Source organism: Ostrea edulis, chromosome 10 (assembly GCF_947568905.1).
Source record: "Ostrea edulis chromosome 10, xbOstEdul1.1, whole genome shotgun sequence".
Classification (NCBI taxonomy): Eukaryota; Metazoa; Mollusca; class Bivalvia; order Ostreida; family Ostreidae; genus Ostrea; species Ostrea edulis.
In genome coordinates, this window is record NC_079173.1 from 32,684,604 (window position 1) to 32,712,563 (window position 27,960).

Genomic DNA, 27,960 nt, shown 5'->3' on the forward strand with positions numbered 1-27,960 from the left:
CCAAGATGCGTGTGTCGTCCCATCACCGACCCACTGATTGTCCACAAATAATACAAGTCTGGCTGCTCCTCACAATAGTTGATACTAGACGGCCCAGTTCTATTATGAAGGGAGACAACTAATGACATTGTAATCGCTTGAGACGGAGAGAGTTTAATGCACTAATAGTTGTGGAAGCTCGGTGTATTATTTGTGGATGTGAGAGACATCTTAATTGACATTAATACTTAGAAAGCAGGTATATCATGACTACAGCTTCCCGCTTGTATGGATGAGATTAATTCTGAAGGGTGAGTATATTTGCATTTCTGTACAGTATGAAATCAATAGAGTGAATTCAACGTTTTCTTTTTTATAGATTTGGCATAATCAATTTATTTTACAGTAAATTTTCTTTGCTCTGCTTAAGATCTTTATGATTTCATAAAAACAAAATACACTGCTTAATATATATTCCATATCCCCATAGTCGCGGTAGCGCAATGGTAGAGTGTTCGCTTCGTAACCAGGAGTCGTGAGTTCGAGTCTCCGCTGGTGTCATGGCCGCGTTAAACCTTAAAAATAGAGATCCCAGGGACGTAAATTAACCTTCAATTTGGAGGAGGCAGGAAATTAGGCGGAGGTCTGGGGGCCGCCCAGGCCCCCAGACGCTGAGCACATTTTGTGCACACTGAACACGTTTCGTGCAAAATCCTTGATTCTAGGGCCTTCTAAGATGTTACTTGACTAACTCATTCTAAAAGAAAGATTTGGAATGCTTTTTAGGGGAGGTATCATGTTCTTAGTTATTGGAAACAACATAAATTCTAATGAACTTTAAATTTTAATTTTTTTTGGCTCAAAAGTTGGAGGAGGCAGCTGCCTCCTCCGCCTCCATGTAATTTACGGCCCTGGATCCCGTGTCGCGGCAGTTGTTGGCATGTTAAAGAACCCCGATCACTACGGCCGAAAGCGCTAATGTGTGAAACAAATTCAACGGGATGTCAAACAAACTACCAATCATTCAGTCATAGCTCGCAGTAATTCAACCTTGACCTTTGTGACATGAGTGGAGGGATATTGTAAAACATGGGGCTTCCAGTGGGCGCGCTTGATATACACCTGGTGTGGTCGGTGAACACCTTATAATCAACTGCAATTTAGGTCATACTTCAAAACATTTGTTGATTTTTCGGCGCAGAACATGTTTGTTGATGATTGTACGAAATGGAATTAAATTGTTTTCATTATTGAAATTTAAAATACATTTTAAACTCTTGTAAATGACTACATCAGTACACAGGATTGATTGATTGAATATTGTTTAACGTCCCTCTCGAGAATATTTCACTCATATGGAGACGTCACCACTGTCAGTACACAGGAATATACGTTACAGCTAACAAAATATGGAGAGAAAATTTTTCCGTCTCACCATTTTTCAGCCATCTCGAATTTTTCGGTGCATTTACCAACACATGCCCTGTACAGGGTGTAGAAGGTGTACACTAAAAGGTGTGCACCTTTGCACTTGATTATCATAGCTCTTTATTGGGGTCAAAAGCAACACGTGAATTCAAAAACTTTCAATTATTTCAAAGTAAGGGTATCAATGAAAGATGTCGCATTTCCAATGTTTTGATTTTGATATCTTTACAAATTGTAATGTTAGCCATTTCCTCAAGAATGCGTCGTAGTTGTAAACAATGCGCGTATAAATCTTGATGAATATAGTACGTCTATTTTTACAACCCGGGATTTCGATAGATGTGAAAGGATTCTGTAAACTGAGGAAATTGAACAGCATACCCCGTGTTAGCACGTCATTGCTTGCAGCAGACGTACACGATCAGTAGTCGACAAACCGAAGCAAATGTACCGCTAATAACACCGTCACCGCGGTAGGCATGCAGTACAAATATTTCTGTAATCTACACGACTGAACACCGACGCAGACAAAGGCACGCTATCGCACGATATTCCCGATTCTCTTGTATATTACAACTTGCATGTGTTATGACATGTTTTTCTCTCGGCTTCAGATCTGGCGATTTGACGAAAAATGCAACTGACATCAGAAAACCTATCTTCTACAGAAATCACGAATATTACATATGGTGGGTATGTTGTATTCTTCAGACAAAAAGCAGTCTAGGAATGGTGTTCGGAAACTTGTTTTATTCAATAGATATATAGGTTGTTAGCTTCAGACATGTCATTGGCCGTTACAGTCCTTATACAGGCATTTTCCCACACACGATGATTTTTCAATATGTACTTAGAAATGATTAATATGTATGAGAGCATGAGCTGCAACGCTTCTCGTCAGCATACTCCATGAAGAGCATTAGCCAGCTGTTAACGCTTCTTAAAGTATACCGACATGGAGCGTGACAAGACCCTCATACATGTATACTTTCTAAAATGAAATTCGTCTCGTATATTTACATTTTTATTGAATTTCCAGCCGTTGAAATAGACATACAATATCTCTCTGAAAGATTCATACGCATTGTTCAAAAGCACAACGCATTCGTGGGAAATGACTTCCATTACATGTACAATTAGGCAAAACCATTACCCACCATCGGACACCTATGATATATCAGCAGAATAAGACGACAATCGGCGATATTCTAAATCTGTATGAAGTTTGGAGTCTCTTAGTTGAAGACAGGAGGAACTTATTTACATGTATAATAAATATTTTTCCGCGAAATTTGCAATTAACTTTTGAATTATTATTTTATGAATTATTTGTCAAGTTACATCGAATTCCGTTGTTTTGTGTGTGTTTTATTAAATTGATGATAGACAATGTTCAGAGTAATTTCTGCTTATTATATACAGATACATGTATACGACATGAAGTTAATTGTAACAGTTTATAAAGTGTCGCAATTTACTTTATGTCGTTATATTTTTTGAAGAATATTGTGATTCTATGTATGATACAATTTTAACTGGGTCAACTCTATCTCTCTCTCTCTCTCTCTCTCTCTCTCTCTCTCTCTCTCTCTCTCTCTCTCTCATTCGTTAACATGTTGATATACATGTATATATGTTGCTCAATTCTTCTTCACTGAAACCTTAGCTTATGTTGAATGAAGAGTAAAACTTTATCCGGAATATAAACCAACTGCTGGAATACAGAAACAGCGATATCGATAGACGTGTAACGAAGAAATAGAAGAACTACCTGTCGAATAATGAACTCAATCATTGTAAGTTTCATTAAGTTACCTAACTGTATGTATTTATTTTAAACAGTTCATGACCATGGTTCGGGATTTGAATCGGATTACCATCGCTGTTCCATTTCCTGTATCATAGTTGTCATTGTGGTGTTAGCACTTGGATTTATAGTTCTGTGTGCAATAATACTAAGAAAATGTCATGAGAGAGCACGTGCATTACAAAGCCGAATCCAGTCATTTATTGTCAGTGAACCAGGCTCTCTCGCTTTAGACACGAGTGATTCAGAAGCTGGGGATACTGATGACGGCAGTGGACCTGTGTATATAAAGGTCAGAAGCAGTAGTGAGGATACAGATCCCGAATCAGAGGGGAGTTACCGTCAACAAATTGTGTCTGATCGACGCGTGGGTAAATTCAGCGTCCAGTGACGGAGAAAGAAGACACCTTTGCGTTCAATATGATGTGGAAAGCAGACACTTAAACGTTTAATGACGTGGAAAGCAGACACTTTAACGTTCAATGACATGGAAAGTAGATGCTTTAATATTCAATGGCGTGGAAAGCATGCAATTTAACGTTCAATGACGAGGAAAGCAGATACTTTAACGTTCAATGACGTGGAGAGCAGCCACTTTAACGTTCAATGACGTGGAAAACAGATACTTTAACATTGAATGGCATGGAAAGCAGACAATTTAACGTTTATTAACGTGGAAAGCATACAATTTAACGTTTAATGGCGTGGAAAGCAGATACTTTAACATCCAATGGTGTGGAAGCAAACAATTGGACTCTACAGTAGAACGCAGATAAATCAACGGTTATTGACGTAGAAATCAGACGACCCAAACTTCAATGACGTAGAAATCAGACGACCCAAACTTCAATGACGTAGAAATCAGACGACTCAAACTTCAATGACGTTGAAATCAGACGACCCAAACTTCAGTGACGTAGAAATCAGAGGACCCAAACTTCAATGATATAGAAAGCAGACACTTAGCAGTCCTTAGATAGTGAAAACCTCCCCTGTGATATTACACGTATCCCTCCCGTGTGATGCACAAAATACAAAGTGAAAGTAGAAATCGGATATTATCCTTTTGTAAAATTACATGCCAAAGGCCACCCACCCCCACCCCCCATGATGCAAAACTTGCAGCAATATTATACAGTTAAGGTAAATCCAGCTATACACGTCCCTGATAGAATCCCGGTATTTCCCGGGGCTTTGCCCCTCGGAATAGGCTTGCTCAAAGGAAACTGGAATCTTGTCGACTCCCTCAATGATATTCTTTAACTGTTTTGTTATTCATTAAAACCAGAATAAAATTCCATTTTATTTTTAAATTCATGATTCCATTCGGAAGTTTTCATGAGATAAAATGAAGTTGCTAGGTGTTCCGAATAGGTGTGTATCAATTAAGGAGGTATGCTACACCAAAGAAATTTGATACGAATGAAAAGTGGAGGATATGTACAACAATAGTTTGAAATAAAAAAACTTTCAAATTCACTTTATTTAACCAAAAAGTGCAGTTTTAGTAGAAAGCAATATGAAAAAACAAGATGTGTTTGTGAAACACAAATGCCCCCGATAATGGCCAATTCCGAAGATGGCCAAGGTCAAAAGGACAAATATCTCGGTACCAGTAGAAAGATCTTGTCACAAAAAATGCTCATGTACAATATGAAAGCTCTAATATTTACCATTTAGAAGTTATGACCTATGTAATAAAATAAAAAAAGAACAATTAAAAGTAGGCCAAGGTCAAATGGTTTAATACCAACGGAAAGGTCTTGTCACAAGGAATACTCATGTGAAATATCAAAGCTCTAGCACTTACTCTTAAAATGTTATAAGCAAGGTTAAAATTTTCAAAAAGTAGATTAAACTCCAAGGTCAAGGTCACTGGGTCAATAATGTTGGTACCCACGGAAAGGTCTTGTCACAAGGAATACTCATGTGAAATATCAAAGCTCTATCACTTACTGTTCAAAAGTTATTAGCAAGGTTAAAGTTTTCAAAAAGTAGGTCAAGGTCACAGGGTCAATAATGTTGGTACCCACGGAAAGGTCTTGTCACAAGGAATACTCATGTGAAATATTAAAGCTCTATCACTTACTATTAAAAAGTTATTAGCAAGGTTAAAGTTTATGACAGACAGGACAAAAACAATATACCCCCCGATCTTCGATCTCGGGGGCATAAAAAATTAAAACCCCTGCTGGACTCGAACCCGTGATCTACAGTTGAGCAGTCGACATGCTACATGTAACCTACTACTGAGCTTCTGAGCTAGCCGTTGATTTTTTAAATGAATAGACAAATATTGCTGATATTCATATTTTCATCCATGTTTTAAAATGAAGTCGGCCATTATGATGATGTAGAGTACCTCCTTAATCGTATTGACACATCTTTTCGCAGGAGTTTGGTAATTTTACGATTATTAACAGGGAATATGTAAAACGTTGATTTACATTTATATATAGTGAAAATCAGCAGAGGTATAATGAATACATTATGGCAACAAAGGCGCAAAACTATGTTACAGACAGGGTGTTCCACTAAAAAAAAACATCACAAAGAGACATGCCAATAGTTGCACAGTGTAAGTCACATTGAAACACAACACGAGGTTCATGTGCCGCATGGTTCACCTGAGCACTGCCTCCTTAACTATACCTACACACGCGTGTCATCCTCTTGTAAACGCGTCATACGATGTTGAAGTCGCTTTGAATCAGAACAACATTAGTATCTTGGAATCAAGTTAGCTTAAAAGAACGTTTTCCGCTGTCGCAATGCAACTCATTCAGTTTGGAGCGGCTCTTGTTCTATATAAGAATTGAAGTATTCCATTTCTTTTCCTTTACTTCAGACAAGAATGATCCTTTACATATATTTTCTTTGTTAGAGAATCACTTAGTAAATCAATCTTTCTCCTTTTTCCAATTCCATGCGTATATATATCTCTTCATGATTTTCCTTTCACATATTAATTTACTGACATATGGTTAAAATATTGCCACTCCGGCTTAAAATCCTAAACATATCAATTTTCCTTCATTCTCATTTCCGGCTACTATGATTTGATATTTGATATATGTATTCACTGATTGTGTATTCTGCTTGATTTCTTTTGAAATTCGTTGCTTGTCATTTGCAACTATGAAGGCATTTTCTATATGGATCTAACTAGATCCGGTTTTAGTGTTGTCTGTCTGCATGTGAATATACGCATTAATCCTCGAACCCACGATCTACAGTTCAGCAGGGCTAACCTACAGAGATACTCAGCTAGGAGATAAAAAAAAATTTAAATGAATAGACAAATATTGCTGACATTCATATTTTCATCTATGTTTTAAAAGGAAATCGGCCATTATGACGATGTAGAGTACGTTCTTAATTTGAAATAATAGATAATGCTTACCTTTATTAGTCGAAGGTTTATTCTATGAGTTTGTCTTTCTTGGACTATTTCCCTTTACCATCGTTCAAATAAGGAAATCCTTACCGAATATGGAGACAAGTCGAGGCCAGGTGATTTTCAGCTGTCGTGTTTTAAAAATAACTTACAGTTCAATAATACCTACATTTTACGTACTTGAAAGTATCTTATTAAAAAAAATAGAGAAAAATATAAATATAATAAAATGTCTCCTTGGTTTGTTAAACGGGAGGTGCAAGGTCTCAATTATTACAGGGAAACAATGCATTACTCAACGCGGGTTATGCACACACACACACACACACACACACCCCTTGCAATGCTTGCGAACTTCATACTGTAACCAAAGAAAGCATCTTATTATTTTAATAAAATCCATGTCTCTTTCTTCCATCTTTCATATCGCTTATTAGGTATCCATTAATGGATTTTAAAATACGCCCTTGTTGACCAGACTGTCAGGGGTAAAATTACTTGTTAACCATTTCAACACTGTCGGAATGTGTTTAAAAACACAATCGTTGCGTCTTTTTAAAGCTGTAAAGCCCACATGTAATAGGACTGTGAAACTCGGATTCTGCTAGGAAATGGGATTTAATAAAGATAGTGGCATGCTTCCTGCATGTATTTATATATACTTTGTACTTATCAAATATGAATATATGATATTGATATAGTATCAATTCAATTAATGCTACCATTTGAAGATAAAAAAAAAATTGAATAAAGACTGCTTGTGGCAGCCTTAATTAAGGAGTGTATATAGAGAAAACTACCCTCCCTCTCTCAATTTAATATACAAGATAGTTGCAACACGGGTGACATCTTTACTGTATTAAAATACAGGTTATTTACAACACGTCTCTCTCTCTCTCTCTCTCTCTCTCTCTCTCTCTCTCTCTCTCTCTCTCTCTCTGTTCTATACAGGGAAACAAATGGGACAAAATTAAAAGACCTTACAGGCAAGAGATTTAAACTTATTTAAAAGATTAAAGAGAATTACACTTTTTATTGACATAATGAATATACATTGAATACAGCCATGTCTTTAAACACACAGAAGTTAAACAAACATGTAACGGTAACGGCAAACTCAATTTTCTGACAATGGAGTTTCAAAGTTTCGTCATGTGCAAGGCTTTAGGATATTTTTATTGTTAGCTTCATCTAGGGAGACATTTTGTGACTTTTACCATTACAATAACTGGCTAGGAATTAAACATTTCTACCATTCAAGTTTTTTTTTCGAGGAGTGATAATTTATGAAATTCTAGAACACCAAGTGATATTCAATTGGAACGGACCGCTGTGAGTTAAATTGTTGATTAAATTGAGAAATATATCTCTGTGTGCTGAAGATTTTAATCCTGTTGTGCAAATGACGATCAATACGTTCGTCGTTCACTTGTCGATTTCGATAGAAGGGCCAAATCCAAAGCAAAAAGGTCAAATCAGCGATTAGAAAAAATGGTGCTAACAGAACAAACACGGCAGATGAAGGATTGAAAGACTTGCACTTCTGGGTCCAGTGAAAAAGATTAGATAAGAGTCTCAATTTGCAAGAAAACGGAGCCTAATCCGACATACACGTGAAAACACGCGGAGAGAATGCTAACGAACGATGTTACCACGGATATCGAAAAAATTTTACAGGTAGATGTTCTTAATCTCCTTTCTCCGCCTTTCTCTTTCTATGCCTTTCTCTTTCTCTGCCTTTCTCTTTCTCTGCCTTTCTCTCTGTAGATCTCTCTCACACATTTATAAAGGACAATTCCTGAATCTTCCTTTTTACCTACAGAGTAAGGTTTAGAAAAGGTAGTAAGCTGGGTATTTAATCATCAAGTTCCTGTGAACTGCCGGTCAGTTAAAACGAATCAAGTCTTCTCCATATTCAACACCTCTAATCGATTCTTAAACTACGTTCCCTATTATTTAGGAATTGATTTTGCACTTTAGCATCATGCTTGTGGGTTATAGATTATGTACTAAAGCAATACAGCGTATTATCGTTTTGTTGGAATATTTGAGGCAATGAATTTTTACTCTGAGAGAGAAGTCGAAATCCTAATACATGCATTCTGGTTATAGAACCATCTAATGTATCAGAAAATCAGGCAATGTATGTAGCACCTGTTAATGTGTATACATGTATGTACATGTAACCAAATAATTTATATACAGGACCAGTTAACGTATATATAGAACCAGTTAATGTATATACAGGACCAGATAATGTATATACAGGACCAGTTAACGTATATATAGAACCAGATAATGTATATACAGAACCAGATAATGTATATAGAACCAGTTAACGTATATATAGAACCAGTTAACGTATATATAGAACCAGTTAATGTATATATAGAACCAGTTAATGTATATATAGAACCAGTTAACGTATATATAGAACCAGTTAACGTATATATAGAACCAGTTAACGTATATATAGAACCAGATAATGTATATACAGGACCAGTTAACGTATATATATAGAACCAGTTAACGTATATATAGAACCAGTTAACGTATATATAGAACCAGTTAATGTATATATATATAACCAGTTAACGTATATATATATAACCAGTTAACGTATATATAGAACCAGTTAACGTATATACAGAACCAGTTAACGTATATATAGAACCAGTTAACGTATATATAGAACCAGTTAATGTATATATATAGAACCAGTTAACGTATATATAGAACCAGTTAACGTATATACAGAACCAGTTAACGTATATATATAACCAGTTAACGTATATATAGAACCAGTTAATGTATATACAGAACCAGTTAACGTATATATAGAACCAGTTAACGTATATACAGAACCAGTTAACGTATATATAGAACCAGTTAACGTATATATAGAACCAGTTAATGTATATATAGAACCAGTTAACGTATATACAGAACCAGTTAACGTATATATATAAAACCAGTTAACGTATATATAGAACCAGTTAATGTATATATAGAACCAGTTAGCGTATATATAGAACCAGTTAATGTATATATAGAACCAGTTAATGTATATACAGAACCAGTTAACGTATATATAGAACCAGTTAATGTATATAGAACCAGATAATGTATATACAGAACCAGTTAACGTATATATAGAACCAGTTAACGTATATATAGAACCAGTTAACGTATATATAGAACCAGTTAATGTATATACAGAACCAGTTAACATATATATAGAACCAGTTAATGTATATAGAACGAGATAATGTATATACAGAACCAGTTAACGTATATATAGAACCAGATAATGTATATACAGAACCAGTTAACGTATATATAGAACCAGTTAATGTATATACAGGACCAGTTAGCGTACATGTATATATAGAACCACATAATGTATATACAGAACCAGATAATGTATATACAGAACCAGATAATGTATATAGAACCAGTTAATGTATATATATAACCAGTTAATGTATATACAGAACCAGTTAACGTACAATGTATATACAAACCAGTTAATGTATGTAGAACTAGTTAATGTAAACGAGCTATTTCATTATAAAATCAGTTAATGTATGTACATATAGAACCAGTTAATGTGTATATAATAACCAGTTCATGTATGTAGAACCAGTTGCCACATACAGAACCAGTTAATGTGTATATACATGAAACCAGTTAATGTAGCAGTTAATATATATAGCTATTCAGTTAATGTTTTGTCACTATTCAGTTAATGTTTTGTCGCTATTCAGTTAATGTTTTGTCGCTATTCAGTTAATGTTTTGTCACTTTTCAGTTAATGTTTTGTTGCTATTCAGTTAATGTTTTGTTGCTATTCAGTTAATGTTTTGTTTCTATTCAGTTAATGTTTTGTTTCTATTCAGTTAATGTTTTGTCGCTATTCAGTTTATGTTTTGTCGCTGTTGGGTTACTGTTGTTCCTGTATGACTTTTAATCCCTATCTTGCCCCTTTATCGAAGATGGGGGCGGGGCATGTTGTTCTAGTCTGGTATGTCCATCCGTCTGTCCAAAACTACCATACAATGTTACATGTACATGTATGAGCAGCGTTAAGGTTTCGGGCAGACAAACAGACGGACAGACAGACAGGCCAAGAACATTAACAAGGATTAAAAGTCACACAAATGAAAACAACATTAGGTTAATTGTAACATGTGCAAAAGGGCTAATTTTCTTGTGATTTTTCAGTTCTGCACATTGCACCGAGGGTGCAAATAACCCCCTTAATGCCTCTGTCAGTGGCGGATTAATCGTCGCTGGCCTGTTGTATGAACTGATATTGAATGCGTTGTCCTGTTGTATGAACTGATATTGAATGCGTTGTCCTGTTGCAGGAACTGATATTGAATGCGTTGTCCTGTTGTAGGAACTGATATTGAATGCGTTGCCCTGTTGTAGGAACTGATATTGAATGCGTTGCCCTGTTGCAGGAACTGATATTGAATGCGTTACCCTGTTGTAGGAACTGATATTGAATGCGTTGTCCTGTTGTATGAACTGATATTGAATGCGTTGTCCTGTTGTAGGAACTGATATTGAATGCGTTACCCTGTTGCAGGAACTGATATTGAATGCGTTGTCCTGTTGTATGAACTGATATTGAATGCGTTGTCCTGTTGTATGAACTGATATTGAATGCGTTGTCCTGTTGCAGGAACTGATATTGAATGCGTTGTCCTGTTGTAGGAACTGATATTGAATGCGTTGCCCTGTTGTATGAACTGATATTGAATGCGTTGCCCTGTTGCAGGAACTGATATTGAATGCGTTGCCCTGTTGTAGGAACTGATATTGAATGCGTTGTCCTGTTGTATGAACTGATATTGAATGCGTTGTCCTGTTGTAGGAACTGATATTGAATGCGTTACCCTGTTGCAGGAACTGATATTGAATGCGTTGTCCTGTTGTATGAACTGATATTGAATGCGTTGTCCTGTTGTAGGAACTGATATTGAATGCGTTGTCCTGTTGTAGGAACTGATATTGAATGCGTTACCCTGTTGCAGGAACTGATATTGAATGCGTTGTCCTGTTGTATGAACTGATATTGAATGCGTTGTCCTGTTGTATGAACTGATATTGAATGCGTTGTCCTGTTGCAGGAACTGATATTGAATGCGTTGTCCTGTTGTAGGAACTGATATTGAATGCGTTGCCCTGTTGTAGGAACTGATATTGAATGCGTTGCCCTGTTGCAGGAACTGATATTGAATGCGTTGCCCTGTTGTAGGAACTGATATTGAATGCGTTGTCCTGTTGTATGAACTGATATTGAATGCGTTGTCCTGTTGTAGGAACTGATATTGAATGCGTTACCCTGTTGCAGGAACTGATATTGAATGCGTTGTCCTGTTGTATGAACTGATATTGAATGCGTTGTCCTGTTGTAGGAACTGATATTGAATGCGTTGTCCTGTTGTAGGAACTGATATTGAATGCGTTGCCCAGTTGTATGAATGACATTGAATGCGTAAAATATAAAGCAAAAATCATAAACAAACACAAAAGTGTTAAAATAGAATTATTCCAAAAGAAAAATATAGATGTAAAATTGTATACAGAATCAAAAATATGAAGTACAATATTGTTAAAACAAAAACAGAATTAAAATTTAACAAAAAAGAAATAAACATGTTATAACAAGATTGCAAAAACATGAATATAGAATCAATTCAAAACAGAACCAAAAAGATTAACATAAAATTGTTAAAACAAAAATATAGAATTAAGGTTAGAAATGCAAAGAAATTGTGTCACTACATGTACCTCCGTAGTCACTATCTCTATGTGTTAGCTCTGACGAGGCGCCCGGTTCTGGGCTCTCGGGTATGAAGCACACTACGCTACCACGGCCCATATTTAGCAGATGACAAAAATATCACTTGATTAACCCGTTATTCTCCATATGTAATTACTATTATCGAACATTAAATAATTTGGCTTTAATGCATGTCTTCATGTTCTCCGAATCTCATTAATTATGCCATTTAATTAAAGTCGCACCGTCGAACTGTATATAAAGATTGCCATAAATATCTCAATTTGAAGTCTTTAAAGCTAAGTGCGTGTAAATCACATTACTTTAAGACCGCTCATTTTTTTAAAGGTTAGATAGGGACATTTAAACACGCTTAAACGTTTTCAAACCAGGAGAATTATGAGGAGCATTAAGAAGTGCTAGAGCGAGCGTGTAATCGTGTTGTCAGGCAGGCCATACCATTTTCAATCAAAGTGCTGCCTTTCATTTTGTGCAAGTCATTACATCACATAGCCTTCCTGATCATCCTTCTCTGCTTCAGTCGCTAATTGCACGGTTCTCATTCTCAAAATATCACGGTGTCAGGGGTACTGGCACCCCTCGTCCGTCTCTTGGTCATGTGACTTTCATCCCAATCTCAATCACGTGATCAGTGGTCTCATGCCCGGTCCTCAGTCATATCAGAGTATTTTCGCCCAAGCCTTGGTCACATGAATAGTGTGGCGTCACGCCCGTTCCTTGGTCACGTGATCAGTTGATTATGGACACGGATGACAGGTCTTCAGTATAGCAATCGTTACATGTAAATTAACAAACATTCGCACAACTGGGCCTTAATTTGTACACAATTAAAACTTCTGAATTTGTTGATGTGTTGAAAGAGCATTACTGTATGTATCAAAACAACTGCTTTATCATGCAATATACTATAATCGGTAGGAAGTATAGAATTCAAATATGGAGCTTTAAAATGCCTTCTTTTTAAGTAGAAGCTATAATTATATGTCCGTACTAAACTGGGCCGCAGACTCATAATTTAAAATAAATAAAATATGCTCAAGTGTATTGATAAAAGAGTTTTATATGTGAAAAGTACATGCAAAATTGGAAAATACTGATGCATTTTACTTTGATATTTGAGAATCATCGCGCATTTCAATTTGGATTATGTAAACTTAAAAGTGTTTTAGCCCTCAACCTTCTTAATAAAGTATTATCGACACATGCTCCTCGTTGCGGGATCTCAAGAAACATCAAACGTCTCTAGTGAATAGCAGTTTTCTCCTCCCCTTATTTTTTCAATTTTGAAGACCTAAATGCGTTTGACCTTTCCGCTCTCTGGCACATAAAACCCGTGCTTTCATGGTTTATGGTCTTTAATGATTGATAGACACGTTCTTCTAATTTATTAAACAGTTCAATACATTATGATATGATATTGAATGTTGAAATATATTCAATCCCAACATTTTCACACAGCGGATACATTTAAATTAAGTGACACCAAAGCGATAAAAGCTATACATTGTTGATGATATCAAATGACGAGCAAATAATTAATTCCTTGCAACAATACACATATTCAAAACGCTTTGAAAACGGTTGACAGTTCTGAAAGAGTCGGGGGAATTGGGACCTTAGATTTTAAATATGCGTGCCGTGTTGGGTATGATTGTGCACAAAAACTAAGGTCAAGCAGAACGCTGTATATTTTGTGTTCGGTGGTTGGGAAATTCAAAACAACGTTATCTTTTGTTTTCTAAGTTTTGAGCTGTTCACACGAGTGAAACTGTCATAGAATTTCAGTACAAGCAAGACGTAACTCGTGTTGAAAATATCTCGTATATATACAATCGACAGTATTGTAAATAACTCGTATATATTGCACCGGGATACATATTTTACGTGTGTTGTGAAAATCCTTGAGATATTGTTATGGAAATTCTTGTCAGTGTAGTCCACACCCGGTATAACTAGCAAAAGTTTCCACGGGCAGGTGCCCGTTTCCGGGACCGAGTGGAATGTACTCTACTCTCTGTGTAACTCTGGGGGATTTTCCTTTACTTGGGACAAGTACTTGTAAACGAACGGAAAACATACTTTAACAAATGTGATTGTGACCTAGCATAAAGTTCCTTAGCCTTGACTTTTTTCTTTAAAATGAGTGAATATTCAGAATCAGAAGACGAGGTAAGCCTATCCCTACCCAATAGCGGATACCCTATATTCTTTTACTACAGTAATTTCTATATAGTTCTATAGAATAATACTGCAGTAATTTCTATATAGTTTTCAGATATTCCATAACACATTCTCGGAAAAATACAAGAAGTGTCATGAATTCTCTTTCATCAAATTTGTTTCACCTACAGAGTGTAAATCCTCTGTGGTTTAAGATACCTCTCACCTGTAAGGTGGTATACTCACTTTTGAATATTGAATCCCGATTTTTTTTTTTTCAAATTAAAACTGTAATATTATACCATATTCTGACGAGATTAAAACAACAACCAATATGAGTGCTACAAATTCACACTTGTCCATTATGAAATTTTTTGAGTTTCAGCAAAATGCAATATATCTATCGGATAGTTGTGTTAATTTTCCCCCGTAAGATAACATATTAAGCCTTCTTCAGAAAAAGAGACTATCGTACAGTATTCCAGCAATCCTGATGAAGTTGAATAAATACAGCCATCCTACAGATAAGATACCTATCGAATTCGTTACTGTGAATAATTATGTCATTCTGTGATGCACATACTTCATCATTAATCCTTATAGAGCCGTGAAATGCATTCCCCAAAGTAAAACATCGTGCAGTAGGTTCTATATAGTAAAATAAACAGTCCTGTCATCACAGTAGATGTAGATCTATTATAGTAAAATACACAGTCCCGACGTCACAGTAGATTCTCCATAGTAAAATACACAGTCCTGACGTCACAGTAGATTCTCCATAGTAAAATACACAGTCCTGACGTCACAGTAGATTCTCCAAAGTAAAATACACAGTCCTGACGTCACAGCAGATTCTCCATAGTAAAATACACAGTCCTGACGTCACAGTAGATTCTCCATAGTAAAATACACAGTCCTGACGTCACGGTAGATTCTCTATAGTAAAATACACAGTCCTGACGTCACAGTAGACTCTTCATAGTAAAATATACCGACCTGACGTCACAGTAGACTATTCATAGCAAAATGCACAGTCCTGACGTCACAATAGATTCTCTATAGTAAAATACACAGTCCCGACGTCACAGTAGATTTTTCATAGTAAAATACAAAGACCTGATGTCCCAGTAGATTCTCTATTATAGTAAAATACACAGTCCTGACGTCACCGTAGATCCCCCATAGTAGGCATTAAAAGTACTGTCTTCATATTGCAGTAGATTCCTCAAATGTTTTATTGTATACAAAATGAAAATGTTGAGATTAAGAATGTTGAGATCTTTTAAGATGAATATGTCGCTAATAGTACCTTCACACTCACGGATTTTTTTTACGGATCCTTGCGTATTCCACAAATCCGTAAAAGCACACGGATTGTTACAATTTAGACACTCTAAAGAGCTGATTAAGAACGTTTTAAGAGTATTTAGGGGCCATTTACGGTTTATTACGAGTTCTTGCGATGCATTTACGGCACACATTTACGATTTGTTCCGAGTGAACACGGATAGATCCGAGCAATTTACGACATTTTACGAGCTTTTTGGGGATTGTTACGAGTATATTACGATAATTTACGATTTCGCTTAGCTTTTACGTGTAATCACGACCTGTTAACGTGTTGATAACGTACTGTTACGAATAGTTAGGAGTTAGTTACGATTGTTTACGTTTTTTACTCAGAAGTGTTCGCAATTGGCTTTGTATCATCATTCGACAACTGACATTGCTTGTAACAGCATGTATGTATATTGTATGCAAGATGTGTAACTTCTTTGATGTCTTGATAACAACTGAAAGAAACTGTTAGATTTTGCGTCTTTTATACCTTTCCTTAATCGTAAAGTTTAAGTATGACTCGTAAAGTAATCGTGTCTATACGTAAAGTGCTCGTAATCACTCTGAACAATCCGTAAAGCGATTGTAACCCGACGTGAATGAAATCGTAAATATCACTTAGGCATTCGTAATAATCCGTAAACAACTCGTAAACTATCCGTAATATATCGTAAACTAACCGCAAAGATTCGTAAAAAAAACAACAACTTTTTACGAGTGTTTTACGGATTCTTACGAGCAGTTTACGTGTTCTTGCAACCAGTTTACGATACTTACGGATTGTTACAAGTTATTTACGGGTTATTTACGGAAAATGAAATTCGTGGACATTTGTGAATTTTTTTTTTGACATGTCAAAAAATTTGCCCCTACTTTCACGGATCCTTACGAATGTGTGCGAGTTGTGACGAGTTATTAACAGATACCGACGAGTGATTTACGAATGCTTGCGATTGACTACGAGTCGGAGATCCGTAAAGACTCGTAAGAAAAATGCGTGAGTGTGAAGGTGGTATAAGATATGAGTATCAAATATACCGGTTTACATAGTATTCAGTATCAAATATATTCATTTTTATCTCTTTACAAAATATGTAGTACTAGATATATTCATCTCTCTAGTGTGTCCCAGTGGAGAAAATGATAACGGCATTCCTTATACTTTTTGAAGTTTTAATTTTTTTCTCCATTTCCGAACCAAATATAGTCTACAGCGATGGACATATCTTAATGAAATATGCAAAACCTAAAATGAAAATTGCTTATCATCGGTAAATTGTTCGTCTTATAGACATCATAAAGGCCAGAATGAAATATGTGTGCAGCATTTTTGAAATCATATTGGAAAAAAAAATCAGTTCTGTCGTAAACAAATAATTCTTGAATCTCGGATTGAATGAATTGTACGCTTACCAGGTTAAGGAGGTGTACTACATCGTCATAATGGCTGACTTCCTTTTAAAACATGAAAGAAAATATAAATATCTGAAATACTTGTAGGTATATTCCTTTTAAATCTGATTGCCTATCTGGGTAGCTTAGTCAGTTATTGTGTCGATGTTGATCTGTAGATCGCGGGTTCGAGTCCAGCAGGGTCTTTAATTTTTTTTCAGATTTCTTTCGACTAAAACTGCATTTTTATCAAATAAAGTGATTTTGAAAGTTTTCATTTTCGAAATAGTATTGTACATGTCCTCCACGTTTCATCCAGATCAAATTTCTCTTTAGTGTTATCCTTCCTTAATAAAACTGCAAGGTTCTGCTCTCCTAAATAATTAGACTTCCCTATTCCCAAATCCTTAAACTGAAAGGTTCATGGCATGCACTTTAAATGTTTTCCCTTCTTTTTCAGACCCACATTCTTGGTACAGGGGGTACAGGCACCAATTCCCCGGACTCTGTGTTGAATCAGATTACAGCGTTTGAAAAATTACTCCGCCATGCAATTTCCCGCTTTTCCAAAGATCGTTTATTCAGCATGCTTCAGGTGGCCGCTGAGGAACAAAAAGCGGCAAATCCCAGTCAACCGCGGGGCGCCAAAACTGCAGGAGAGGCCAAGAAACCTTCTACAGCTTTATCCTTGAAAATCAAATCAATGGAACAGCTTCGACAATCAATGAAACCGCTGATAAAACGAGAACAAAAGAATGTCAAAATAACTGACAAAGAAAAGCAGGCGATCAAATACCTGGAAACATTTGAGAATGATTACAAGTATCTTGGGAACCTAAAACGACATTTTGACGATAATATTCAATCTGTGTTGCAGAAGGATTATTTTGATCCTGCGGATCGTCCCAGACGTTCAGCTGTAAAGGATCGCGTCGAAAATAACGATAACAAAGGAACACAGGCCTCACGAAATCCAAAAAGTAAAGGTCCAAAACGAGGAGCTCAGCCTACACAGGAAGAGATAAGGATATCTGAAATGCAGAAGTTATTTTCAGTTGTCACGCGATTAGAAGAACTGGACCGCAAGTGGGCAGGGTTATTAAGAGACCGAGAGTTAAACCCGGATGATTTCGACCCAGACAGCAGTCATGAACTTATGACATTCAGTAATTATTCCTCGTTTGAACCGATACTGCGTCTGGTACCAGATGTGTTTGTTAAGTGTTACAACGCTGTGGATATGGCCAAAGAATGGCTTACTCTGGCCAAGTCAATTTATGGGGAGAGACTTCCACTCAAAGGCAAAGCAAAGGAACTGGTGCCAAAATCTCGCGAAAACACTGTAACACCGAAGTCTCGTGAGAGCATCACATCACAAAAATCTCGCGAGAACACTGTATCACCAAAATCTCGTGAGAACACTGTATCACCAAAAGAATCGCCAAAACCTTCTGAATCCCCTAATCCAGAGGACAGCTTCAAAGCTGCCAATGAATATGCTCAACAAGCCAAAGAAATCAAACAGAATATTAGAGATATTGGTGAAGTCATACATGAAAACGAAATGAAATTGGAAAATCTTAATGAGGAGATGCAGGCATTGCAGTCTCGTGAAGGTCGCATCGATGAACTAACAAACAATTTTGAACAAGTGGACTCAAAACTGTTACACGCACAAAAAGAATATAACACATTTCTCTACGAACGTCAGCAAACAATGGAGAATTTAAACAACCTGCGGAGGGGATCAGTAGAACACACGGAACTCGTGCATAAAGCAAACGAGTTCACTGCGGAGCTGACCAGACGACAATCCACGTTAAAGATTCTTGAATATAAGAAAAACGTGGTGCAGGAAGATTATCTTTTGGAACTTGAGCTGAGACCAAATTTTATTCACTTTCTCGGTGACATCAAGCAACAGATGGAAGATATAAAATCAACGATCAAAGGCAAACACACTGAGAAACAAGAACTCGAAAAACAGTTGACCCTCCTTAAGACCAACACCGAGAGAATTAAACAGCAAATGCAGAAATATTTAGAAAGTTCTGATGACTCGGCAACTCTCACGAGGCAGATTTCTAGACTTACCAAAGAGATTGAAGATGACCTTGCCAGTATTGAAGGCATGGAGTCTGAGAGGAGTTTTGTATCTGAATCTGACGATGTTGATTTGTCGGAATATATAACAGGTTTTAAAACAAGCACACCCTCTCAAAGGGGACATAACCCCAACACAAAAACCAAATATGAACCGCTTCGGACAAACAGGTCCATTAAATCATGACGCGTTATAGATACTAGGAAAACAGGTTCATCGGAAGCTGAGGGTGTTCATTCCGTGTTAGAGATACTAAAAATAAAAGTTCATCGGAAGCTGAGGGTGTTCATCCCGCGTTAGATAGCATAAATTAAAGTTCATCGGAAGCTGAGGGTGTTCATCCCGCGTTAGATAGCATAAATTAAAGTTCATCGGAAGCTGAGGGTGTTCATCCTGCGTTAGAGATACTATAAATAAATGTTCATCGGAAGCTGAGGGTGTTCATCCCGTGTTAGAGATACTAAAAATAAAAGTTCATCGGAATCGTCGCTGAGGGGTGTTTATCTGTTTTTGAGCATTGGTATCATTTTGTTTACATAGGGTTTTTCGCACGGCAATTTAATGAAATAAAGAAAGTGTTTATTTTTAGTGGTGTACTTTTTTACTCTATTACAAAAGCATATCCATCAATCTGCATCCACATTTGCATTGCAGCCTACAGATAGTTCTGTTGCTGACAACCTACATGTAATACAATACTAGTAATACATCATTGCTTGCTGCGGTGGTTCAATGATCATAGCTTTCGTGTCCTGACTGCTGTTGTATAGTAGGCTTTCCCCTTAGTCATCTTTCCCCCGGAAAAATGGCTATATACATGTAGTAGTCCCAACCCCCACCCCGCCCGGAGAAATGGCTATATTGTAGATCTTCCCCCACGGAATCAGCAAAACATGTAGTAGGTCCATCCTCCCCTTTTTATAGCCAGAGATGACCCCCCCCCCCCCCGGAAAACCTAATATATGGCAGATGCCGCTCGTATAGTCTAGATATATATATAACAAGAGGTACTGTGAGCAATGCTCACTAAGAATACCCCCCGCTTACCCTAATCTCCCAAAGGGTGTTGGTAATAGGTAAAACTTCAGTATTATGATCCAAAAGGTATCTAGGAACACAGCATCTCCATGCGATGAAAAAAGGCATTAAAGAATTTAAATGGAAACCATATTGCTACTTCAATGTCCAGTGCGCGTGACCTTTGACCTTTTGACCCCAAAATTGATAGGGAACATCTTCATCCCATGGGTAGTCCATATGTATGATATGGTGACTGTAGGTGGAAAGGATAACGCTTTAGAGCCCGGAAACCATATTGCTACTTCGATGTCCAGTTCGCTTGACCTTTGACCTTTTGACCCCAAAATCGATAGGGAAAATCTTCATCCCACGGGTAGTCCATATGTATGATATGGTGACTGTAGGTGGAAAGGATAACGCTTTAGAGCCCGGAAACCATATTGCTACTTCGATGTCCAGTTCGCTTGACCTTTGACCTTTTGACCCCAAAATCAATAGGGAACATCTTCATCCCATGGGTAGTCCATATATATGATATGGTGATGGTAGGTGGAAAGGATAATGCTTTAGAGCCCGGAAACCATTGCGTCTACAGACGGACGGACGGACGGACAGACAGACGGTCAACCCGACTCCAGTATACCCCCCCCCCCCCCCGCAACAAGTTGTGGGGGGGGGGGGTATACTGGAGTCGGGTGTTGGAACAAGTTAGGGAACAAGTTGTGGGGGGGGGGGGTATAATTATATATACATGTATATGTATGTATGTATGTATGTATGTATTACAACGCTACGACGTTAAATAAAGAAAGTGGCTATTTCGACACTACGACGTTAAACATAGATAGTGATTATTCCAACACTATAACGTTAAACATAGAGAGTGACTATTCCAACACTAAGAGTTAAACATAGAAAGTGACTATTCCAACGCTACGACGTTAAACATAGAAAGTGACTATTCCAACACTTAGACGTTAAACATAGAAAGTGACTATTCCAACACTTAGACTTAAACATAGAAAGTGACTACTCCAACACTTAGACTTAAACATAGAAAGTGACTATTTCAACACTTAGACGTTAAACATAGAAAGTGACTATTCCAACACTTAGACTTAAACATAGAAAGTGACTATTCCAACACTTAGACGCTCGTATAGTCTCTCTCTCTCTCTCTCTCTCTCTCTCTCTCTCTCTCTCTCTCTCTCTCTCTCTCTCTATATATATATATATATATATATATATAATTATATATATATGTATATGTATGTATGTATGTATGTATGTATTACAACGCTACGACGTTAAATAAAGAAAGTGACTATTTCGACACTACGACGTTAAACATAGAAAGTGATTATTCCAACACTATAACGTTAAACATAGAGAGTGACTATTCCAACACTAAGAGTTAAACATAGAAAGTGACTATCCCAACACTTAGACGTTAAACATAGAAAGTGACTATTCCAACACTAAGATGTTAAATATAGAAAGTGACTACTCCAACACTTAGACGTTAAACATAGTGACTATTCCAACACTTAGACGTTAAAAACAGACAGTGACTATTCCTTTGACAATACAACTGAAAGTCATATGCGTCTTTCGGATAGGGACCCCATGACCTGGTAAGTGAATAGGGATCCTGTGTCCTGGTAAGTGAATAGGGATCCTGTGTCCTGGTAAGTGAATAGGGATCCTGTGTCCTGGTAAGTGAATAGGGATCCTGTGTCCTGGTAAGTGAATAGGGATCCTGTGTCCTGGTAAGTGAATAGGGATCCTGTGTCCTGGTAAGTGAATAGGGATCCTGTGTCCTGGTAAGTGAATAGGGATCCTGTGTCCTGGTAAGTGAATAGGGATCCTGTGTCCTGGTAAGTGAATAGGGATCCTGTGTCCTGGTAAGTGGATAGGGATCCTGTGTCCTGGTAAGTGAATAGGGATCCTGTGTCCTGGTAAGTGAATAGGGATCCTGTGTCCTGGTAAGTGAATAGGGATCCTGTGTCCTGGTAAGTGAATAGGGATCCTGTGTCCTGGTAAGTGAATAGGGATCCTGTGTCCTGGTAAGTGAATAGGGATCCTGTGTCCTGGTAAGTGAATAGGGATCCTGTGTCCTGGTAAGTGAATAGGGATCCTGTGTCCTGGTAAGTGAATAGGGATCCTGTGTCCTGGTAAGTGAATAGGGATCCTGTGTCCTGGTAAGTGAATAGGGATCCTGTGTCCTGGTAAGTGAATAGGGATCCTGTGTCCTGGTAAGTGAATAGGGATCCTGTGTCCTGGCAAACGTCATCACGAAAGGGAGCCATCACAATACAACAATAAAAACATGTTTTACTGGTGAAAATGTACTGTTAGAATGAACAAGACGTGCTTCATAGCAACAGACATATTGTACTATTAGAATGAACAAGACGTGCTTCATAGCAACAGACATATTGTACTATTAGAATGAACAAGACGTGCTTCATAGCAACAGACATATTGTACTATTAGAATGAACAAGACGTGCTTCATAGCAACAGACATATTGTACTATTAGAATGAACAAGACGTGCTTCATAGCAACAGACATATTGTACTATTAGAATGAACAAGACGTGCTTCATAGCAACACTGTACTATTCGTGCTTCATAGCAACACTGTACTGTTAGAATGAACAAGACGTGCTTCATAGCAACACTGTACTATTAGAATGAACAAGACGTGCTTCATAGCAACACTGTACTATTAGAATGAACAAGACGTGCTTCATAGCAACACTGTACTATTAGAATGAACAAGACGTGCTTCATAGCAACACTGTACTATTAGAATGAACAAGACGTGCTTCATAGCAACACTGTACTATTAGAATGAACAAGACGTGCTTCATAGCAACACTGTACTATTAGAATGAACAAGACGTGCTTCATAGCAACACTGTACTATTAGAATGAACAAGACGTGCTTCATAGCAACAGACATATTGTACTATTAGAATTAACAAGACGTGCTTCATAGCAACACTGTACTATTAGAATGAACAAGACGTGCTTCATAGCAACACTGTACTATTAGAATGAACAAGACGTGCTTCATAGCAACAGACATATTGTACTATTAGAATTAACAAGACGTGCTTCATAGCAACAGACATATTGTACTATTAGAATGAACAAGACGTGCTTCATAGCAACAGACATATTTGATGTATGAGTGACCAAGTTAACACCATTTCATGTCAATATAGTCGCCGGTAAATGTAGACACTAAAATTACGAACAGTACAAAGATGATATAGGTGTGAAAATTGGTACATCCGGGTTCCCTAAAATATGTGACGGTAGCCTTAGATAAACTTCCGTTGCATTTAGAAACCTGCAGAAGGGCGTGGATATTGGAATGGTTTATTGTCGGCAAGTAGTGTCCCTTTGAATGTTTTTTTGTGCTTGAAATCGAACAATTCCCCACTTTCTGGAATTTTCATGGACTTATTTATGTAAATATTTATTATTCAGCAAAAATTAAAACAAAAAAGCTATAGCGGTGATACATGTACAATGGTGTGCATCTAGATCATCAACATTACACACTATTACTATGGAAACGCACGGCAAATGGCAACAAATTCCGGTCAGATTCTTTTCTCTCCTCAAAAAATTGTGAAGCTGTTATATATTCCATTATTTGTTGTAAACTAATAAACACTCCCTTTTCTGAACATGCACGTAGAATAGTCCTTCTATAGAAATGTGATACTCTGTTAATCACAGTGTGAGCTGTTGTCATGTCAACGCATCATATTAATATTCACAGATTCAGATTAAATGAGATTTTCTCTATAAAGCTCAGTTTCCAGATTAGAAAAAAAAATCAAGATTTCAATTAGCAGTCATACATGATCAAAACCAAGTAATCGGCGGCGGATCCAGGAATTGCGGTAACGGGGGGGGGGGGGCACTTTATGAGACAGGGGGTCTGGGGGCCGCCTTGAGATGGGGGCCCAGGGGGCGAAGCTCCTGGATTTTACAGTTTATATAGGGCTTGAAATATGTCTCCTATCTAGTCATTTGTACTATTTTCTATCATTTTTGATAAGGTGAAATTAATAAAATTACGCAAATTTTAAGGGTTTTTGGAAAAAAAATTAAGTTCTCCCAATAAAGTAATTCAAGAAATTAAATGATTTTGTCATTTATTTCTCCAAGAGTAGAAGAAATCATTGCTTCATTTATCGTTTAGTACATATTTCTAAACAAAATACCACGATTTACCTTAAATTTGAAAATTTTAGGGTGGCGCGCGCCGGCTGCGCCCCCCTCCCTTAAATCCGCCACTGGTAATTCTTTCAAAACTGGCCTTAAATTTTAATACTCGACATAGTATTTCACGTGCACATCATGAAAAATAATCTTACTGGAGTTTTACGAGGAGGCTTACTTTTACAATCGACGGCTGACTTTTACAATTTAAAGGGATCAAATCCAACTACAGAAATTGGACCAAAACTGCTTGAGTATCAACACCAAAGACCAACAATTATGTTCATTATTAAGATATTGTAAACTCTTTAGCAACTCTTGGGAGTCCGGATTAGAGTATGTTCTCAGTACACTTGCTTGTCGTAAGAGGCGACTAAATGGGTCGGTCCTTCATATGAGACCGCAAAAAAACGAGACCCCGTGTCACAGTAGGTGTGTCACGATAAAGATCCCCCTGCTCAAAGGCCATAAACGCCGAGCATAGGCCTAAATTTGCAGCCCTTCACCGGCAATTGTGACGTCTCCATACGAGTGGGAAAGTGGGACATTAAACAATGTACAATAACTAAATGTCGTAAAGTGATTGAATTTTGCAATTACCACTCCCAAATTTTTCATATTTGGAGTTGGACCCTTTAATGTGTAAAAGTCAGCCGTCGATTGTAAAAGTAAGACTCTTCGTAAAACTCCAATAGTACATGGATGTGTACCGCTAGCACACTGGATATAAAAGTGCATTACAATTCAATGCTTTTTCTGTTCGTATTTTGTTGTGAAATACAGAGTTCTCTGTCCTTTGTATTTTGTTGTGAAATACAGAGTTTTCTGTCCTTTGTATTATGTAACAAAACTACAATTCTAGCATGTGTGTTTAAGTTCAAATGAAAATTTTGATGATTTCGAATTTTCTAAAAAGCTTCTGAATTGAGTTATGTCTAAGACACGATGTACAATGTAGATACGATATCGACATCGACAAACCAAACATGATATCGTATCGACATCGACAAACCAAACATGATATCGTATCGACATCGACAAACCAAACATGATATCGTATCGACATCGACAAACCAAACATGATATCGTATCGACATCGACAAACCAAACATGATATCGTACCGATATCGACAAGTATCACTCTAATTATCACATACCTTTACCGACGATATCGTGTCGATATCGAATCATGATCGGTTTTGTAATGGTTGTATGAAGACTCAAGTAGGTTTGATTTCTCATCCTGTCGATATCGAAGCACGATCGTTTTAAACGTAGTGTTAGAACTGAAATAGATATGATTTCTCTTTCTGTTTATATTGTCGATATCGACAACATCGTGTCGATATGGAATCATGATCGTTTTTGTAATGGTTGTATACGGACTAAAATAGATTTGATTTTTCTTCCTGTCGATATCGACGATATCGTATCGATATCGAGTCACGATCGTTTTGGTTAACGTAGTGTTTACATTATGCTGTGTAGACTAAGACTATTAATTCAAACACATTTAAAACAGAAATTGTCGATATCGATACGATATTGTTGTGGGAATGCTCATATCGACTCGATATCAATTTGATATTGTCGATATCAACAATATTGAAATCTGATTAGATCTTGGACATGCATGAAATTCACCTCTGGAACAAAATTCTCTGTCTAGGACTCGGCAAAAGTTCGTCCTGGACTGCGAACTTTATCCCCTATCATTTATCAGGTTTTCCGTTTTCCCGTTTTCTGTGTTATGCGTTTATCAGGTCTTTCGTGTTAAATCGTTTAACTTGTAACTTTGAAAACTATCGGGCTAACAATTCAAATTTATTGCTTTCTTAAAGCTTTGTTCATTCTGTCTAATACGTTGAGGTTTTTTGGAAGCGATGGACATCCTCTAACAGATACATAGACAGGTACTTGTCAGCTGTCGAGACAGGGTAAAACTTCATCGGAGTACCGTTGTAAATCCTCTAGGGATTGGAGACTTGAAATGATGGAAGTACGCAGAGGCAGAAACACCAAGGACGATAAATCTGACTTAATCACTCCCAATTCCAACGCCTATACACTGTAAATATTGTATAGTCAACAGAGTTCAGAATTGAGAAAGAATGCTCGTAGCAATTTAAAGTAACATCGAATGGGTGTTCCAGTTTTAACATCAGTGATTGTTGTCCGGACATTTTGTCTGAATTTGAAAATTTAATGGATGAATCCCTAAAAATCTAATCTCTAATTGAATTTCCCGTGATTGTGTGTGTCTTCATCTAGTAAATAAATAAACAAACTACCAATCTGTCTTCAAATGAATATATGCGTTTTCAACACGTGGTATTTCCACCAGCATGTCTGTATGCTTACATGACTGTAGTTACATATACTGATCAGTGAACAAAATTTCTACCAAGTTAATCAAAATTATATTCAACTGAGGGCAACTGAGCTCTGGATAAGAAATTTAGTTCCATCACCAATATATTCATTTTAATCATAAGAATTTGAGAAAAGGGTACAGACCGCTAACCTACACTGTAAGTCATCGTGCGGATGAACACTAGTTAACACAAATCATCGTGCGGATGAACACTAGTTAACACAAATCATCGTGCGGATGAACAGTAGTTAATACAAATCATCGTGCGGATGAACACTAGTTAACACAAATCATCGTGCGGATGAACACTAGTTAACACAAATCATCGTGCGGATGAACACTAGTTAACACAAATCATCGTGCGGATGAACACTAGTTAACACAAATCATCGTGCGGATGTAAAGCCCTGTAAGTTCAGGACGCCGATAGTGTTGACGCCCTGTTACGACCACCAGTGTCATGGTTTGGTACTACGTTGAAACTACATTACTAGTCTCAGAACATGGTCAATCCTAATCCACCTTTTTCTATATCTAACCACAGTACTGATTTTCTCAATTCCAGCTCATCCCGTGGGGATCCGGGTTAGAATAGGTCCTCAGTACCCCTTACTTGTCGTAAGAGGCGACTATATGGAACGGTCCTTCGGATGAGACCGCAAAAACCGAGGTCCCGTGTCACAGCAGGTGTAGCACAATAAAGATTCCTCACTGCTCAAAGGCCATAAGCGCCGAGCATAGGCCTAAATTTTGCAGCCCTTCACCGGCAGTGGTGAGTGAAATATTCTCGAGAGGGACGATAAACAACATACAATCAATCAATCAATCAATCAATTCCAGCTCTTCCTCGTAAATTGATATTGCTTATCTTGTTTGGTAAATAATCTTTTAGAATTCTTCT

General features: G+C 37.2%; 1 protein-coding gene across 5 annotated transcripts; it reads left to right on the forward strand.

The window, feature by feature from the left end:
* Positions 1-20,008, forward strand: LOC125665817 (uncharacterized). 5 transcript variants are annotated; one of them, XM_056150994.1, is made up of 3 exons: positions 1-290; positions 2,022-2,100; positions 17,777-20,008. In XM_056150994.1, exons 1-3 carry the CDS (start codon positions 268-270, stop codon positions 19,604-19,606), a joined length of 1,932 nt encoding a protein of 643 aa, XP_056006969.1. In that variant the 5' UTR covers positions 1-267; the 3' UTR covers positions 19,607-20,008. The 5 variants fall into 5 exon arrangements, with proteins under 5 accessions (XP_056006969.1, XP_056006973.1, XP_056006971.1 ...); XM_056150998.1 differs by having other exon boundaries at positions 2-290; positions 2,022-2,096; XM_056150996.1 differs by lacking the exons at positions 1-290; positions 2,022-2,100 and adding an exon at positions 3,612-4,357.
* Positions 20,009-27,960: the final 7,952 nt, after the last annotated feature.